The 20,631-nt window shown below is 36.6% G+C and overlaps 1 protein-coding gene across 1 annotated transcript in view; it reads right to left on the bottom strand.

Moving 5' to 3' along the window:
• Positions 1-3,016: 3,016 nt before the first annotated feature.
• The window catches only part of CEP250 (centrosomal protein 250), a 38,043-nt gene continuing 20,428 nt past the window's right edge, over positions 3,017-20,631 (bottom strand). Inside the window, exons 22-33 of the mRNA XM_034414131.3 lie at positions 19,200-19,975; positions 18,388-18,547; positions 16,740-17,085; positions 14,600-14,727; positions 12,121-12,241; positions 11,485-11,639; positions 8,396-10,777; positions 7,706-7,834; positions 7,092-7,244; positions 5,590-5,697; positions 4,721-4,768; positions 3,017-3,903 (exon numbers count right to left, since the gene is read on the bottom strand). Of these exons, the coding sequence (XP_034270022.2) occupies positions 3,610-3,903; positions 4,721-4,768; positions 5,590-5,697; positions 7,092-7,244; positions 7,706-7,834; positions 8,396-10,777; positions 11,485-11,639; positions 12,121-12,241; positions 14,600-14,727; positions 16,740-17,085; positions 18,388-18,547; positions 19,200-19,975 (4,800 nt within the window). The 3' untranslated portion in view covers positions 3,017-3,609. The remainder of the gene's footprint in view (positions 3,904-4,720; positions 4,769-5,589; positions 5,698-7,091; positions 7,245-7,705; positions 7,835-8,395; positions 10,778-11,484; positions 11,640-12,120; positions 12,242-14,599; positions 14,728-16,739; positions 17,086-18,387; positions 18,548-19,199; positions 19,976-20,631) is intronic.

The following is a 20,631-nucleotide window of genomic DNA, read 5'->3' on the forward strand; positions in this document are numbered from 1 at the left end:
AAGGGGGTGGCGACAGGTACTGGCTTTCCCTCGGAATTGAAAGCCTGATTTCGGTGGAACAATTTTGAGGAGCTTTAAGTAAATTGACGTCTTGGGTTGCGCAACGGCGAATCTTTTGCCTAACCTGGGTCAGAGTGTGCGCGTGTGGAAACGTTACATCGTTTTGTTTCTAGTGTTCAGAGGTTTAGACATGGGGGAGTTCGAATGAACCTTCAGGATGGTTATAAAGCACCTTCTTTCTAATCATTCTAATCACACACACACACACACACACACACACACACACGTGAATGATATACTAGCATGAAGGGTTTTTTTTTCTCCTTTGAGGATAGGGACGTTTATTTCTGGTCCCTGAAATACCCAGTTCAGTTACTAAGATGTGTGCTGCCTAGCTGAAGTTCTCTAATTGTAGAGGAGCAAAGGATTATTGAGAACATAATAAGCAACTATTGACCACTAGTTGCAAAAAGTGGTGGGCATAGAATATAATGAAGTAGCCAGTCAAGGGCTGAGTTTCTACAATCTCAGAAAATTAGAAATACATAATGTGGGTATGGAAAGATAGAATTATTATTAGGGAAATGTCTTATTAGAGACTTATGGAATATCCGCAATACGCGATAGCAAACTTTTGTACAAAATCCAGGATTTTTTAAAGTGCTCTTTAAAAAAATAAATTCTGAGAAATATTTATTTAAAATGAGCTGCTGCAAGGCATTTGCCTACTTAGCTAAAGAATATGGGAACACTTCTACTTTTATTCTCCTTCTGAATTAGTCCATTTGGAGGATGAGCAATTTGAAGTATAAAATATATTAAATTATTCCGGAGCTAACTAGGCCCTAGCTATTAGAAGTTAACACAAATATGCAGTAATTATTCAAGTTTCAGTGACATTTTATACCTCACTGGGAATTAAATCTGAAACTGGGAAATACACATTTTGACCTCAGTTCATGTTTCTGTAAATCAGAGGTGGGTTTCAGCAGTTCTGGAGAACCGGTAGTGGAACTTTTGAGTAGTTCAGAGAATCAGTAGTAAAAATTTTGACTGGCCCCGCCCCCATCTATTCTATGCCTCCCAAATCCCAGCTGATTGGGAGGAAATGGGGATTTTGTAGTAACCTTCCCCGGGATTGGGGAGGGAATGGAGTTTTTACAGTATCCTTCCTCTGCCACGCCCACCAAGCCATGCCACGCCTACCAAGCCACACCGACATAACCAGTAGTAAAAAAATTTGAAACCCACCATTGCTGTAAATGTCCATAAATTCTAGTCTCCCATGCAGATCAAACAGCAAAATTGTAATAGATTTAATTTTATGCAGTTTTTCAACATTTTACTTTTTTTAAAAAAAACCTGGACTTTGGTAGCCACTAATATATATTTTAATTTCACAGTTGTAATGATCAAATAGCAAAAAAGGGGAGAGGAACTTCTATGGTTACTATTATCCCATGATTACCTCATTATTGAAAATAGCAGGAGATAGGTACTTATCTAGTTGAAAGAGAACCAGGGATTGTACCCCAGTAGTCTTTGCTATATCCTTCCTATGAGAACAATGCCATTGTTTGCTCAATTCACTTATGTCTAAGATGTCAATATGTAGTTAATTAATGTCATATTTCATTGTTGAGCTTTTCCATGTTTATGCTTCTTACATTCCATGTTCCTATTGCAATTTTCTTAACAATTTAGGATTTTCTTTTCTTGCTTGGCAGCATTAGTAACTAGAAGTTCTGAAAGCTTGTATCTAGCCATGTCATAAATACCCTTTAGTAATCCAAAAGAATCTTTGCTTTTCCTCAGTAGCATGCTGAGTGCCATCTAATCTAAAGAGCCCATCATCCAGCACTCGTCAACCACTTGTCTGTTTTTGGTGTACTGTTGATTTCTTCCAGGTTATGGATGGTTGCCTTTACCATTGTCACTAAAGTGGTCATCTGCCCCCAGCATCTTCTGTATAGCTTCTGCCCGATATATGGATCTCCTTCCTTTAACTGGACAGCTAGGATGAGCTTCATACCTTGGTTGACCTTGCTGGGAGTATAAACATATGATGTACATTCCTGCTTCTTTACTCATCCTTCCCAGGACCCTACCCCAATTCCTACCACAATAAGACAACATAGCAGAATTTGAGGTAGAGTACAAGCCAGTACTGGTATGTAATTAAAAAAAAAACTTCTAGCATTCCTGAATTAATTATTTCATTGCCTGCCATGTAATCTTCTAACAAGGCAGCATCTATTTATGCTTGCACCTAGGAATGTGTAACTATTCCTAAAACCTCTCCTGTTTAGAATCTCCATAGATTCTATGGAGATATTCATAGATATTTTGTTTAGAATTAGCCAAGAGCTTAGCTTTTCAGGCTTTTGTTCCTCTGGTCAAATAGGAATGAACCCTTAAAATCTGGACCTTTCCTGGAACTCTTCAGTGGACTTAATTCACTCTGGAAACAGTAAATTTTCAATATGTAAATGGCCTAAATGCATCTTGACTTCAGTAGCCATCTTTTTTCTTTTTCCAAAATGCTAGTGATAATTCCTCCTTTCTGTTAGGTCATGAGCCTGTTTTTATTTCCTGGTTTTAACCCATAAACTCCATTATGAATTGGTGTAGCTACTTTACTTTCAGGAACAACTCTATGTTGTAGCAACCCATCTGTCTCATCACTCCCAACATTTTTTTGGTAATCTCTTAAATTTTATGAGATGAAGGAGTCAGTTTTGCAGACATTACTTCTTAGTTGTAACTTCTAACTTAGTACTTTCAGTACAGTAAGTTTATATATAATAAAAGTAAATTTATTACTTTGGTACTTATTTTTTATCTTCTATTTTAATTACAATGGTAATGTGTCTTATATACTCCTTATCGACATGAATCTCCAGAAGTTCTTGTAGAAAATGGCTATACATACATTTTATCTATCTATTTGCATATATACCACAAAAAAGCAGGGGGGGAAATCTTAGAAAAGCTTCATATAAAATATTTGAGCAAAGAAAGGAAAAATAAAAATTTTTATTATAAGAAAACTGCTTAGTACAAAATGTTATAAAAACCATCTAGATGTATCTTATACCAAATTGCTGTACAATAGTTTAGGAAATGATATTTCAATCAATAAGATTATTAAACCAAAATGACTGTTTAGATTGAGATTCCTCTCTGATCAAGTACTGTCCCATGTGTCTATACAAAACAAAGTGGGAAATCTTTAATGAGTTTAGTTTTTTCATGACTCATTTCCTGGAATGAACTTCCATTCTTCTTATCGGAAATGGTTGCAAGGAGTCATTTCTTTATTTTGTTCTCATACACTGGCTTTGAATTTTGCTATGTCCAAAGATTTTCACATTGCGTATCTTCAGCCACTTAATACGCAGCCTTTCAACTACTTTTGTTTTTTCTTAGGCTGTATTGAGATGATCTTCACTGATTCCAAAGAATCTGGAATTATATTCTGAAGGATCAAAACTGGCAGATAGACCATGGAAATCAAAGCTAGCTGAATACGAGGAAGGATCCATCATATCAACAACTTTTTAAACTCTGCTTGTGCCTCTGTAATTTCTTGCTTTTGCCACTTTTATGCTACCTTGTGGACTTCTGATGAACACTTTTGGGTGTTGAGCTTGGTAGATGTTTTCCAGATAAGACACTGTCTGAGCCTACAGTTCCCAATGTGAAACTATTATTCAAGGTTTCATCAAGCCTGCGAGTCTCTGATTCCAAAACAGTTGCATCAGGTTTCCTAGCCACAACAGCTAAAGAGTTTTCAAGCTCTTGATGCAAATCTGAAAGCTCTTGATTTGTTTTAGTACAGCTGATGATATAATTCTGCTTCTGCTTCCGTTCCAGTGATAGCTGTGATTGTAGAACAAAAACCTAAAACAAGAACAAATGACATCAAGGACTAATGAATTATTTCTCTCTGAAGAACTTAATTTCTAATTTTCAACTCAAGGAATAGTAAGTATCTTATGTAAAGTAAAACTGCTAGATTTAGTATTTAACATATCTAAGCTATGGTGGTGCAGAAGTTAGAATGGAATACTGCAGGCTACCTCACTACTCACTCCAGGAGTTCGATTCTCATTGGCTCAAGGTTGACTGAGCCATCCATCCTTCTGAGGTCAGTAAAATGAGGACCCAGATTGTTGGGGGCTATATGCTGACTCTAAACTGCTTAGAGGGTGCAGTATAGCACTGTGAAGCAGTATATAAGTCTAAGTGCTATATCTAATATCTAATATCTAATATTAGATATAATATTGCTAGATATCTAGCAATATCTAATATTACTAATAAATTATGAGAAAATGTTATGTGATCACTAATAATCAACATTGAGTTGATGGTGCATAATTAACATTTTTTATAACAATGCATTGTGCATTTAAAACAGTGCATTCAACAGCAAAAACTAAATTATTTAAATGACGCAGATAAAAATATCTTGATTTTTTTTTAAAAAAAAAAATAGAGTACAAAATGATTTTGAGGACAAAATGTCCCAAACTGTTCTGTTTTGTTGTTGCCAAAAGGATTCTCTACTTTAAACTGTCCTTTAAAATCGTTGCTTACAAAAACTATTGTGAATCTTTAAAAATGCAGTTACTACAGCGGTGCAGCTCTTCAACAATGGAAGATAAGAAAAGCAGTTCTAAGAGACCTAGGTGTATTCCAATTATAAAATACACACCTGTTTTTGTAACTCTGCCAGTTGCTTTTGGAGAACCTGGGTTTCTTTCTAGAGAGAAAGGAGAGAGAAAACTCAGTCAGATGCTTACCTTCAAGAAGTCTATTATTTAGGAAAAGAAAACTATTTATACAGCTTAGATTTTCTCTCATTTATTCAGGTTTAACCCAACAATTATAAACTTTAGTTTAAATATAAAGGTAAGGATTTCCCTTGTCCAAGTCTCAGGGGCAGTGCTCATATCCATTTCTTAGCTGAGGGAGCCAGCTTTGTCCAAAGATATTTCTGTGGTCATGTAGCCAGCATACACCGAGGTGTACAGAATGCTGTTACCTTCCCACCAAAGGGGTATCTATCTACTTGACTTTGCATGCTTTCATACTGCTAGTTGGGCAAGAGCTGGGGCAAGTAATGGAAGCTCACCCTGTTGTGTGATGCTCGGGTCTCAAACCCGGGCTGTCAGCTTTCCAGATGACAAGCTCAGCATCTTTAACTGCTGAGCCATAGCGCCCCCTAGTTAAATATAATGAAGAGCTTGCATATTTTATTATCAGAAGTTGCACTTAAAATCATCCATTTTCCTTCCCTTTGGCTTTCTGAAAGAGCTTGAAGATATAGCCCTGTTGACTGACCTGTGATCCCAATAACGGCATATCATTCTGTAGGCGGCCAATGGATTAGATAAAACCCTATTTCACTTCCTTCATCTTCACTTTGCTCCCTTCCTCTTCATCTTGGTCAATTTAATTTTAACTCATTTTAAATTTAAGATCTTTTATTTATTGTTTTATGTAGCATTTTTATTTAATGATTGCAAGCTGCCTTTGGTGACATGGGTGGCATAAACGTTTTATATGTATGTATGTTCAAACCTTTGAAATTGAGAGAATCTTTTGTGACCCAGAATCAGCTTGTGAATATTCAAAACTTAGAGAAAAGTCTCCATGACTCCTTTTCAGTTTCCTTCGTTCATGTTCTACCTGCAATCGATAAGAGAAACAAAAATGTTATCCTAAATTAGGTAAAACAGGCTAATAACTGACTGCTGATACTGAGCAGATCACTGAACATAAGGCAAAGATTACCAAGCACAAAACACTGAATTGTGAATAGCCCTAAATTTCGGAAAATAGGTAATATGTATAAGAATATTCGGAACATCCAGATTCAGCCAAAGTTTTGTTCCATATAGTATTAACTTTGTGAACTCTCAAGCATCCTCCTCTTTTCGCTTTGTATTCAAGATGGACAGTGATTAATACATACTTATGTATTTATTTGTTAGGGTGAAGGCATATACATATGTATGTATATAGCATATCTACTGTATATGTGTGTTATGTAGTTGTACACTTCTGAGAGCAGGCAACAGAATTTCATTTTTAATGTGTGCCAGAGTGCGCACAGAAAAAAATGACAATAAAGGTTATCTTAATCTTAATTGTAACCACCCAATGAAATCAATAAAACAAACTGACTCAGGAAGTCAGAAAAAAGCAAGCAGGTTTTATTTTATTAATTACAATGTGAGATAAGTTTGTGAACCCTTTATAATACTGCAGTACTGTGACCTATAGGAAAGTAGAGCTTTATCTAAATCCTATTAATATTATATATTAATAGATAAAAAGATTCTGGTTAAATAAATAACTCTGAAAATATCATGTTTACTGAATATATAAAGCAGATTGTTGGAGAAACTATATGAAGCTTTAGATTTAAAAACAGATGCCCCCTCTTTCAACCAAGTGTATATATTGTGCCTAATGATATCTTTCATGCATTGGCTTGGAGTTATTTTGGCCCATTCCTTTTTGACTCACTGATATACTTGGGCTGTCTTGCATGAACTGCTTGCTTCAGGTCATATTACAACATTTATGTTGGGTTAAGTCATGGCTTTAATCCTCCCATTCAAATAACAATTTCTTTTGGTTCAGCCATATTTTTACATATTTACTTTGTGTTTAAAACTACTGTTCTTCAGTTTATGCATAAATACTCTAACAGTCTCCTATAAAATCCGTTGATAGAATGCAAAATCCATTACTTCCTCAATCAACTGAAAATAATGCAATATTCAATAATATTGTTTATTGAACAATATTTGTAATATTTATTGAACAATTATTTAATATTGAACATAGTAAAGGTTGACTCACTGTATTCAATAAAAACCTGACACAACACATTGTCTTACACATTTGTTGTTCAATCAGAAGCTCTTTAATGAGAGAGTTTAGATTAATTTGATCACATTATAGGACAAAGGACTACTTTACCCAATCAGTGTATAATGAGGGCTAACATATAATTACATTGCACAGAAAAATAATGCTGACCTTGGTTATTTTACCTTTACAGAAAAGCTTACCTCTTGCAACGCATCTCTCAATTGAGCATTGTGCTTCTCTAAACCATGTTTATCATTCTCTAACCTGGCCACAGCTTGCTGCAGAAGTTGTAAACGCCTACATAAGAGTCGTTTTTCAGCTGTCCATGTCAGATGTCCCTCTTTTTTCAAAGGCTGCATGACACAGAAATGATGCAGTACAAAATAAGAATATAAAGGTCAGAATATATACAAAAAAATAGGAGGCAGTTTGACAGCCACTCACAAATGAGGGCGATTTTGTCCCATGGATGGGACATGACTTTTTTCTGAAGAAACCTTCTTAATATGTTGCTATTGTACATTTCCAAATCTTAAGCAATTAACTACTTAAGGTAGAGATGTCAGTTACATCAGTTCCTATAGGAGTAATTCTTAATCATTTGCAATAAAATCAATAAAGACTGATCTTAAAAATGTGCTAATTTATTATTACATAATATGACTGATAGAATGGGAAGCAAAAAGGCATATAGAATTATAATAAAGTTATACTTTAAGGTGCCAAAAAGCCCTGATGAAAATTCAAAGATATCTTGCTCTTCTATATGATGCATTGCCATCTCACATGTTTCATATCTGTTCTTTTATCTTACCTTTCCAGCCTCATTATGCTCAACCTCTGGTATATCATTTTCACTGCATAGCAGATCAGAAACTCCCACCAGAGTTTCAATAATAAACCTTGCCTCCTTTAGAGTTTTGAAAGCTGTATCCAATTGTTCCTATAGGAAAACAAAAATACTCTTTGCTTATTTAATTAAGTACGGTAGGTGTGAAAAATGTTTTGTTACAAAATGAACAGATCCTGGAATATGTCATTTACAGTGCCTGAAAATACTTTGACATCAAGACAAAGTATTTCAAAGTTAAAATGGCACATTTCAATGTCAAATCATAGCCAGAAAAGTCTTTTCTAGAACAGGATGTTCCATGGCAGAATATATGGCAAACAGTATGTTAATATTTGAATCCAAACTCAAACTACTCAAAAAGATTATAGCCATGTTATTAGAGAGCTCATATGAAGTGAGTGTAAATGATATAGTATCTTAGCAACATCTAACTCACAGCCTCTTGGTTTTTCTCATCTCTCCTTTATTATTTATATCTTTAAGTCCAAGAAAATTTCATTTTTAAACCACTTTCCCTTTTAAAATATAAACAGTGCATCTCTAAAGAGAATAAGAATGATAAGATGTAATTTATAAAATATAATTTTACATGCTTTATAAAATATGCTGAACCTGCAACAGTTTGCATGCATTTTAAGTTAAAACGCTTACCTGGAGATGAAACCTATCCATATCCCTTTCTGAAAACATGCTCTGTGTAACAGCCATTTCCTCCTTTAAAATTCTCAGAGCCTCTTCACTTTGGGCAAGGGTCAGATCCAACTTCTGGGCCTTCTGCTTCCATTCTATCTCACCACTCTCTGTCTGTTTTAGAACAGCTATCATATGATTCAATTCCTGTCTGTTTATCATTTTCTCATTTTCCAAATGTTCAATCTTTTCCTTCTGCCGTTGCAAGCACTGGTCTTTTTCCTTAATAACCTTGCTTTTAACTAGTTCTTCTTCCTTCCACATAAAAATTTTCTCAATACAACTATGGAAATTGTACTCTTTGTTATCATGCAATCTCAGAGCTGAGATTATTTGCTTTATCTGATCACTGTAGGTCAGTAATTCCCTCCCTTTATCTTTGAGTCTCTCTTCCAGTTGCTCAATTTTTCCTTTTTGCAATTTAATCTCATCGTCTTTCTTCTGTATAAGATGGAGATGCTCTTGCTGCTCTTCAGACTCATCTTTTATTGGTTTTTTATTTCTCTCGCCTTGATAATTTATCTCTTTGTTCTTTTGGTCAAGCAACTTCTCTCGCTCTCTGGGGTGTCTTTCATGTTCTTGCTCATTTTTGTGTTGATATTGCAAAAGATCTTCCTTACTTTTTTGCTTTCTCTGTGTGGCTTCTACTTTAGCCTGGTATTTACTAATTTGTTCTGCTTGCTTGAGCAGTTCTTCTTTCTCTGCATTCAACCGATTAATCCTATCCAGATCTTGCTGTAGACTTAAAACATTATGCTGTACTTCCTCTTTCTGTTTTGAGAGTTCCTTGATACGCTTTTGTAAGGATTTTGTTTCCTTTTCTTTGTCATGAAGGGAAGATCTAGTGAGATGCAGTTTATCCAAGATAAATTTTGTCTGTGCCTCCTGTTGTTGAACTTGTTGGAGGTTCTTCTCCTTTAAATATTTGATCTGCAATTCTCCATTTTTTAAAGCTTGTTTTGCTTGTTGAAGTTCTGCTTGCAATCCTTTTATTAGCCCTACATTCTCTTCTGTATTCTTTTCATGTTGCTCTTTCAGGGACTCAATTTCTTGTTGTCGCCTCTTAAAGAATATTTTGAGTTGTCCCAGTATATCAAAAGTAGTTTCCTGTAGTTTTTGCTTCTTCAGTTGGTTTATTTGTTCATCTGGAAACGCTGCATTACCATTTTTCTCCTTTAGTACTCCTGAGCTGTACTGGATATCTTCAAGTAGAACTCTTATTTGGCTTTTCGATTCTTCTTCATGCTTCCTTTGGAACTCCAATTCTCTGTTCTTTTCGTCCAAAGTGGCCTGTGTTTTTGCTTTATGTTCATGAAAAGCCATTCTTTCTATTTCCATTTCTTCTTTCATTTCTTTCATTTGGTTTTCTTGTGCCTTGAGCTCTTGTTCTCTTTGGGTCAAAGTCAATGTCATCTGCTTCTGCTTCTCAGAAAGCTCACTGAGATGCTCTTCCTTCTGAGCTTCAAGCCGTTGGAAAATTGATATCTGTTCTCTCTGGGATTCTATTTCCCGTTCTTTGTCCTTAATAATGGCTTTCATGTGTTCTAGGCTCGTATAAAGAGCCTTCTCACGCTTTTCCCCTTGCTCTTCCCATTCTTGAAGTAGCTGTTTTTGAGATGCAAGTTCCCAACCTTTTTCATTCATCTTTATTTTCAGGTCATCTAGCTCTTTCAGCAAAGCTCCAATTTGTGCTGATTCATTATGTTCTATAATCTGAATTTTCTCCTCTTTGATGTTAGCTTCCTTGATTTTTTCCTCCAGATTCAGAGATAGGCTTTCAATTATTGTTTTTTGGCCTTCTGATAACTCTTGTAGTTTTTGAAGCTTTTCTTGTTGGGATTTCAAAGTCTGAACAGTCTCTTCTAGATCTAGATTTAATTTCTTGAGATCGGCCTTTTGCATATTATCTTGCATTGTCATTTCTTCAATTTGCATTTTTTGAGAGTCAATTTCTTTGCTTCTGTTTTCTAGATTTTTAGTGAGCTGCTCTAAGGCAGCTTTTTGCATTTCTTTGTCATTCTCCAAATCCCTAATCTGCTGTAGCTGGTCTTTTATTTCTTCATTTCTCTTTTCTAAAGTAACATTGAGCTGATCCACAATTTCCTGAAGTGCTCTTCCTACCTCTACCTCTTTCTGCAAAGCCACAGATCTCGTTTGATGAGTCTCAATTTCTTCATGTTTATTTCTGAGAGTGGAGAGAGCTGTTTGAAGCTCTTGCTCCAGGGACTCATTCATCTTTTCCAGGGCATTTGCTCGATGTTCTGAAGCTTTGACTGATTCCCGAAGAAGCTCCAACTCCCTTGTGAGCTTTTCTTTAGTCATTTTTAATGTGCCCCGTTCATTCTGAAATGCAAAAAGAATTATTTTCTTCTTGTTCATTATTCCATAGCTACATTATTTAGAGACAGCATTCATTCAAATGTAAATCTTGCACAAAAATGCTTGTCATTTTTTAAAAATGAAATGTTTGCTAAAATATATCACTTCCAAATATACATAAGTTATCTATTCAAAATATTCACTAGAAGGCAGCCAGTACCTCTACATGGAGAAAATCATTGAATTACGATTAAGCATGTAAATCAAGTAATTCTGTTTGATGATTCCTAAAATCCTATTAATAATTCAGAATTTGAGTCTTTTTATGTCCATTAAATAAAACTTTATTTTTTCCCATAACAATTTAACTCTCTTAAAGATTTAATTGTGACATATTTCTAATTTATCAAGAACTATTCCATCCCTGAAGATCAATACAAGAGAACAAGCTAGAAGCAGAAAACATGGACCAGAAAATGGTTACTACTCTAACACTAATGTGTATATTAGAAAGTATGTACCTCTACAAAAGTGCAAAAGCTGTAAAAGAAACTTAGAAGAGAAAAGCAGGCACAATAGACAATAAGAAACAAGTATTTATATGCCATCTATCCCACTATAAAATCACAACATTAAAAAAAATTAGTGGTAACTCCCTTAGAAAAAATAATGTTTTCAACAATTTATCAAATTTTAGGTAGCTGAACCTACAAAATGTCTGATATCCTTACCACCAAGTCTTTTCTTTGTTTCTCTGTGTTTTCAAGTTTTGTTTCCAAATTGGTCACCTTTTCACGTAGACTCACATTCTCTTCCTTGAAAGCAATGACCTCTAACTTTAAGGCAGACTCTAGGGAGCTGCGTCTGCCTTCAACTACACATTTTTCTATAATGAAAATAAATAAATAAATAAATAACTCTCCATCCACATAATAGTACCTTTTCTAAAAAGAAAGTAATTTGGAGATATTTTAGACGATGCTAGTAACTAATTTACTATTCAAAATAATTTTTAAAATATCAATACATTTTCAGCATGGAATATCAAGGAACAAGAAAAGAAAGCATCTATAAACAATTTATAGGAAAAAATAGCTCCAGAATGAAATACTGATTTGTTATTGAAACCATTGTTAAGAACTGATTTTCTCAAAAGTCATCAGAGAAGATGGTTTGAATCTTCTATAACTGATGGAGTCTCTGTCCTTCTGATATTATACCCAGTACTGCTTTATAAAGGGAATGTTACTAAGCTTGACATAACAAGTGCAATAATGAAAAGAGCTTGCTTTGCCAAGATTTTCTGTAGCTCTCAACTTTTGTTTAGGGAAACGATCACATCTTTGCGTTATCACAGTTTGCATTACCTTCTTCACATTGGTTCAGCCACTTTTGCAGCTCTTCAGCTTTGGCATTAATGCGTATCCTTTCTGTTTCCTTCTCGCTAAGTTCTTGTTTCAACTTCTCAGAATTCTTCCTTGCTTCATCCTGCCACAAAAACCCAGCCCAACACATGGTATAGGTACGCTTGAGATAGGGAGACTTTATAAAAATATTTTTTAAACAAATAGAAATTTTCTTGCAGCAAATTATACATTACATTGCACAAACTATAGATTACACTTTCCTGGAAAACACTGTGTGTTGCAAACTATACATTACAACTCTACATTAAATTTGTATCCTCCATCTTCATCCTGCCTGTTCAAAAACTCTTCCATATTGCTGTCTGACACATCTTTGATCTTTTTTATAATCTTCAAAAATACAATTCTAACTGGGGTAGAAGTAGTGGAAAATACCTAATTTGAGTGTCCCAAAGCAACTGGCAATTTGGGCTTCCTTGGTTTTTTCCTTGAAAATGTTTCACTTCTCATCCAAGAAGCTCTTCAGTTTTATAATACACAAGAATTTGTCTACAGGTAGTCCTCAACTTAGAATCGTTCATTTAGTTCAAAGTTACAACAGCACTGAAAAAGTGATATGACTGTTTTTCATAGTTATGTCCTTTCCAGCATCTCCATGATCATGCTTGGCAACTGGTTCGCATTTATGACTGTTGCTGTGTCCCAAGATCATGTGATCACATTTGCAACCTTTTGACAAGCAAAGTCAATGAGGAACCAGATTCACTTAACAACCGGGTTACTAACTTATCAACTGCAGTGATTCACTTAACAACTGAGGAAAGAAAGTTCATAAAAAGGCAAAATTCACTGTGATCACGATGGGGGAGATTCACTCAACCAACTTGCAACCTTCCTATTGACTTTGCGTCTGGGAAGCTGGCAGGGAAGATTGGAAATCACAATCCCATAACTACAGGACATTGCAATAATCATATAAATCATTGTCAAGCACCCAGAACACAATCATGGGGTCATGGGATGACCAGACTTTTGAGGACCTGTCATAACTACTACTCATACAACACTGTCATGACTTTCAATGGTTACTGAACAAGTGGTCATTAACCAAGAACTACCTGAACTACTAGCTATACCTTTAATTGTATATTTTTTTGTCCATGTTTCCCCGAAAATAAGACCAGGTCCTATTGGGGCCCCAAAATAACCACTAGGGCTTATTTTGGGGGGTGTCTTATTTTTTTCCCATGTATGGAAGGCCCACTTCTTCTGCTTGCTCATGGTGGGGTAGAAGGCCGCACAGCATGCCAGTGCTGCTGCCGTAAGGTAGGGGGATGGAGCTGCCCCATATGCCACACACCAGCTTACCTCAGGGCCTCCGCAGCCATGCCACCCACACCTTGACACTTGCCTTGTCTCACAGCAGTGGATCCAACATCCCCATTTAACAGATCCCGTGTGGCCACTGGCCCACTTCTGCTTTCTCACAGCTGCAATGGAGGAGGCCAAGCGATACAGCAGTGCCACAGACATGAGGTAAGGTAGATGTGGGTGGAGCTGCCCCATGTGCCCTGCACCGGCTTACCACAGGGCCCCCGCAGCCAGGCCATCCATGCCCCAACATCTGCCTCACCTCGCAGCCTTGGTACTGGCACATCACTCACCCTCCTGTTCCATTGCGGCCATAAGCAAGCAGAAGTGGGCCAGCAGCCATGTGGGCTCCTGCTGCATATGGATGCCAGTGCTGCCACTGTGAGGCAGGTGTCAGGGCGTGGGTGGCCTGGCTGTGGGGGCCCAAGGTGTGGGGACACTCTGTGGGGACAGAATGAGTGGGCAGCCGGCTGCACAAGCTCTTAAGTAGAGCTTATTTTCAGGGCAGGGCTTATATTAGGCACGTAAAAAACATGCTAGGGCTTATTTTCAGGATAGGTCTGAAACAGGGTACTTCCATCTTTTTCAATTCTTAAGTAATTTTAAACAACCTATCAGTATAATAAAAAGGCATTCATTATATTAAGTAAGTTGATTTATATTTGCGGAGCTTCTCAAATACAAGGCCATGATATGTCCTGATAACTGTCAAGATTTATACAGCACCTAACAAGATAGAATATAATTTTAATTTTATTCCTTAGAGTTTTAAAATATCTATTTTGATTATCAATATCTAGTGAGAGACTTCTATGTGTTTTTAACTTAATAATATAAGAAAAATCACTGGACAGACAAGAATTCAGGATTATCTAGTCCATGAGTCTGTTCCTCAGTGGCCACTGAGATGCCCATGGGAAACTGACCAGCATGTTTTCTGCAGGAATTATTTATACATGTTCTTCTTTCAAGAAAAAGATTTAAAGAATATTGTGCTGGATAACATGCAGCTATCACAATAACTTTATAAAAGTTTTATTACATTTCATTTAAAATGCCTGGAAGCAACCCAAAGAGTAACATATTCATAAACCAAAAGGGAAGTTACCAGTTGAAGGTGAGCCCGCCAGAGATCTTGCCGCAAGTCTTGAAGTGCTTCTGCTACTCTCTCCGCTGTAAGCTCTGTGGAACAGTCCTTAGGTTGAGACAAAGCCAGTTCTTTCACATTATCCTGTTCTGAAGAAATAAACCTGTTTGGTAACTGCATCTTCAGGTTAGGGTTATTAATTAGAAAGAAAGGGGAATCTAGAGAAAACTTTTAGTCAAATCTAAGTCTGACTAAAAGTCAAAGTAATAGTTCTGAAACTGACATGGGTCTGCATTGCTTTCTATCTAGAGTTTCTTAGAATGTGGAATATTGTTTTCACCAACCAGGTAGCTTCCAAATGTGTCAGGGCAACTTTTCCACAGGATTTTCAGTCAAAGGGGCACTGGTGATTGTCAAACATTATTTGTATTACCAATAAAAGAGAATATATGTACCTCAGGGTTGAACTGGGAATCTTTGGTGCTCTCTGAGCTTGGTTATTTTATTGCAGATGTTTTTATTACCAGCTAGGTAACATCTCCAGTGCACTGTGTACTAAGGGCTCCGCATTATTTGTATTGCCCATGTCACCTGTAACATCCATTTGGTATGCATTTCATATAAACTAATAATTTTAATGTCTTAGTGCTTCACAGCCAAGGAGCCAAATATCAAATGTAGTTTGTAACCAGATCTTGCCTCATTTATTTATTTTATCACAGGCAGTAATTCAGAATTCAAAATTTATACTCTGCAATCCCAATCTTGTTTTTCTGATTTTTACTTACTCAGTTTGAAAAGTTATAAACAATCATTTATACAAATAGACCTTGTGTGATGAATAATAAAAACACAGTGACACTATACAATACAAACACAATATAAAAGTAATGCTTAAATTCTTAATCCTATATTTCACAACACACAGTACAAATGAAGCATCTCTCTTTGACTTATTAAAACAGCTGCATGTTTGCTGAGAAAAAAAAAATGAAGTATCTGTGGATACCCATGCAGACAGGGACTGCCAGAAGCTATTTCTGAAGCAGCTGCATAGGTCTGCAGAAAAAAATGGATGTTTTAATTATTCAAAGATAATTGCCCTGTTTATATTCCCATGTGTTGTGAAGCACTTCTTTTGAAGGATTTGCATATTCTTAATAAACACAATTTAAAATATGTAGCCAAAAGATTTTGAGCTGGAGTTAAGGTCACTATTATTTTTTAAAAAAAATCAAAAGCCAATATCATTCGTTTTAATTGCTGCTCCAATTATGTCTCAGGAATGATCAAAATCGACATTAAGAATTAGTTATTTTTCTTTCTATAAAAATGGTGCCATTCTGTCAGCTCTAGGAAGAAGGCAATGGCAAGACACTTCTGAAATCTTGCCAAGCAAACTGCAGGTAGTCACCAGGAGTCAACACTGATTTGAAGGGACACACATACACACAAATATTGACATGACACACATGCAATTTTTACAATGAGGACGTATTTCCCAGAAATGAACCAGATTTTTTTATACTTGGACTCTTTAGGCTGACTCCAGCAACCTTCAATTCTTTCTTCTGTTCTATTCCAAACAACATTTTTTTAAAAAGTCAAGTTCTACCTTGAATATCCTACAGAACCAATAGTTTGACATGAAGACCCTGTTGTTCCACCAGGCCGGACTATCAACACAATAGTTTTAAATTGGGGTATTTAAATTTTTTGGGGTTTTAAATCTGAGCCAATTTATTTAATTATTTTAAATTTTATATTGTTGTTTTGTCTGTGTTTTTAAATAGGCTGTACACCGCCCTGAGTCCTTCGGGAGAAGGGCGGTATAGAAATAAAATTATTATTATTATTATTATTATTATTATTATTATTATTATTATTATTATTATTATTATTAATTATGTAAGTTTATAAAGGTTATTGATTAGTAACATACTATTGGTATAAAAATAAGCATCACATTTTCTATTTTCTATCACTATATTTTAATTAATAACAAGCTGAATTATAAAGGTTAGCTACAATTTCTCTAAAAGACACTGGTAAATACATATACACCCCCCCCTCAAATATAGTTCTAATACACTAGAATTCTGACTGTGATACTTGATTAAAAAAACGACGTAATGCTCATTCACTTGCTCCTTAGACTTACCTCTGTTAAGGAATGATGAAATGTTTTGGTCTCCTTGCCCTCTAACTTTTGGCTCAGGACTGTTACACAGCATATAATGAAGTACCGAATGTAGTTTTATCAGCTGAGCTTGGGCCTCCCAATGAACTGAACAAACACGCTGACATTCAGATGCCAGTGCCTCTGCCCTGCTCTCTGTGCTACATAGGCTTAAGCGTAACTGGGACACTTCGGCCTCCAGCTTTTGTATAGTGTCTTTGGCATGTTGTTCATTTGCATGGGAAACTTCCAGATCTTGAGTTAGCTGTTCCTCATGAGCTATCAAAGTTGCCTCCTTCTGTACCATCATCTGCTTGAGTGATTCCATCTATAGGGAAAACAATAAAACTTGGGCATAGGAACAAGGATAACTCTAAGGCAGGTAAATACCTCCTAGACAAAATAAAAGACAAACTGGGAAAAGTTAATTAAATAGACAAAAGAATAAGCTTTGTATATTATTACAAATATAAGTAGTTCTCAATTTACAGTGGCAGTTGGGGCCTGAATTTCCATCACTAAGGGATGCAGTTGTAAAGTGTGACTACATTGCTTAGTGGCACCAGTGCTTGCAGTTCTGGTTGCTGCTTTTAATTGAATCCCATGGTCATTAGGTGAGGCAACTTCCTGCTGGCTTCCAACAATCAAAGTCAGGGGGGGAAGGGGGTGGTGGTGGACAGCAGGAAATTGCAAGAGCCACTCTTCCAGGCAGATAACAGGCTGCTGCCAGGTGGGGGAGGCAGTGAGACTGGGTGGGTGGGGGAAGGTCATGAAGGGTGTGAGAGGTGCCATGTAAATCAGGAAGGTATGAGAGGATGTGCAAATTTGTGAAGGGATCATGAGAGGTACTGCACTGTGGGGGAGGGTACACAGTGGTATGGGGGTGCACGAGAGGCACTAAGGAGTATAGGCAGGATGTGTGTGAAGGGTGCATGTGGGTTGGGGAGGGTTCATGAGGATGCAAGAGTGTGCAAGAGGCGTTACATGGGTTAAGAAGACTGCACAAGGGAGTGTGCGAGAAGCACTGTGTGATACAGGGAAGATGCACAGAAGTACATGAGAAGTGTCAGAAAGGATATGTGAAAACACATGAGTGGCCAGCAGGATATGAGCATAGAGAGGCTGCGGGTGTGCAGATGGGGGAAACTTACCCAGTGACTAATGATCTTCCCTGTTGGCTTCCCCTTTGGCTTTCTGGGGAAACCAGCATGGAAGATTGTAAATATTGATCATATGAGCATGGGGTACCTGGCAACCAGTCCTAAGTGCCAGCAAGTTTCCAAGCATTCAGACTGCGATCACATGGCCACAGGGGTACTGGGATGCCCAGAACTCTGAGAACCACTTATAACCATCATTCATTCAGTGTAATATAACTTTGAAGGGTTGCTGTATGAAGGTTGTTGTATGGAAATCAAAGACTAGCTGTAGGGCACTACATATTACTATATCAGTTTTACGCAAGTAAAGGAAAAATTAAGTCAGGTTATTCCAAACAATGCAAGAAAGAGGCCAATGTATTAGAAAAAATAAAACACTGAAATCAGGTTTTATTCTAAAAATACTACTGTACATTGATAAGAAACTGGAAATAAAGAGAAAAATAAAAAGGAATTGTTGTGGATGATACCTGGCTAATGAATTCCGGCACTTCTTGTTTGTGCTCAGCAAGCATCTTTTCTGCTTGGTGTAAGGCACTATTCAATTTGGTGATTTCATCCTGATGAGCATCGTCCCTCTCTTGCAGTTTCTTGAGTCTGAACTCCTTCTCCTCCAATGACAGAATCAAGCTAAAAAAAAGAGCAAAATTTGTAGGATAACCATATTTAAATACAAAAACCCAATTTTCTTTCCTTTAGATGCTATCAACATGCAACTTTAGTTCTTTTATGGTATACAGTTATAAATTATGATGTAAAGGCAAAATTTCAGTATATATGCCAGAAAATAATAATTACACAAAAATGTGTCAAGCACAGCGTGCATCTGTAAAAGAAGATACCAATACAAAAATTATTCATGTCACATAATTGGAGGAATATATGAGATTAAACTACCAAGAGATCATCTCTCTTAATGTAAACAATGTAATATAAAAACAAGGGAGATCATACCAGCATTAACAGATACAGATGCATGAAATTATATTGCAATCATTACATGGCAGCAACATTCCTCGCAGGATACTACAATAATTGGTCAGACAATGCAAACTATAAGAAATAAACTTTAAGATGTATAAAAGGCTGCCAATTTGTAAATATAAAATTACAAAATTCTCTTTTGGAATAAACAATCAAGGACTATCCTGCATTTTCTAAGAGAAGTTTTCACCAAGTACATTCTAAAAAAACACATTTAATATTTATAGAGAATCAGCAAAAAGTAACTGTCTCTGAGATCCTCATTTTCCACTTACGATTTTTTGTAGTTTGTGCTTACCTAGCTCGGTCGTGCTCCAGGGTTTGCAATGTTGCCCTCAGCTCCAAATTCTGGTTTTGTTCTTTCTTCATACATGTATCCTTATTTTCCATTTCTTCTTGCTTGTTATGAAGAAGGGCCTGAAATTCTGCATTCTGATATTCAATTTTTTCTTTCCAATTCTGCAACTCTGAACAGCGTTTTTGTGCCTCTTCCCAATGGCTCTGAAGCAGGGCACTTTCAGCTTCTGCCTCCTCCTGCTGCCTTTGAAGTACAGCTTTCAGTTTGGCATTCTTAAATTCCACCTCCTCTTTCTGTTGCCGCAGATTTCTGTTCTGAAGCTCTGTGTCCCTTTTCTGATTCTGCAGCAATTTGATTTGAGATTTGGCCTCTTCCCATTGCCTTTGGAGCTCAGAATTCTGAAGCTCCGCCTTTTCCCACTGATTCTGCTTTCTTTCCAAGGCTTGAAGAGTGGTCTGGTGATGCTCTACTTCTTCTTGCTTTCTTAGTAGTTTGTTGTTTAGGTGTTTTTCAGTCTCCCACTGACTTTGCAGCATAGCTGTCAGTTCTGTGTTTCTTTGTTCCAACTCTTCCTTCTGTCTCTGCCACTTAATGTTCTGCTGTACGACCTCCTCTCTCTGTTTTCTCTCTGTTTCTAGCACCTTTTGTAGTTGTGACACTTCAAGCTCCCTCCGTTCAGACAATTCTTGCTTTTCTCTTAAATGCTGCTGAGCCTCTTGGTTAAACAGTTTACAAGAATCTTTTGTAGCCATCAGTTGGAACTCCAACTCTTGTATCTTAAAAGAGAGAATAAAATAGTGAAGAGGCAGATCATATAGCTTTCACAAATGTCAACACAATGGTACGTTATACTAGACACAAGTGTAAAGATGGTACATTATGATAAGGGGGTGGTATGCACTTATCTTCGCTACCAGTTCGCAAATGTGAGCGCACACGTGCCTTCCACACATGCCTTCTGCACATGTGCAGAGCGTCAGAAACGGGACATGATGATGTCCGGGTGGGTGGGTGGAGCTTCCCGCAGCCACCACTACCGGTTTGCCCGAACTGGATAGAACTGGCTGAATATCACCACTGATTATGACTTACCATAAATGAAGAGATAATGCTGCAGAGGTTTAAACATCTCAAGATAAATTAATTCAATATCAGCCTGAGCTTTTTAAAGATTTCAATATTTGTCTGATCATACTACAAATGGTACCAATGCGATGGGATATTACACCATTAGGAGATAGGAAAAAAATTAATTTGGCAGAAGGAAGTTAGATACCAGAATCAGTTTTGTTATATAACCCAAAATATCTGGCTTTTCTTAAAATAATATATATTTCTTTTAGAAATGTTTTCATTTTTTTTATTTGTACAGCTTTCCATAATGTTTTGGAAAAGTTGACCAAGCTCAGTTTTAGCCCACATTCATAGATTC

This window comes from Pantherophis guttatus, chromosome 3 (genome assembly GCF_059756535.1).
Source record: "Pantherophis guttatus breed Tessera chromosome 3, ASM5975653v1, whole genome shotgun sequence".
Taxonomy (NCBI): Eukaryota; Metazoa; Chordata; class Lepidosauria; order Squamata; family Colubridae; genus Pantherophis; species Pantherophis guttatus.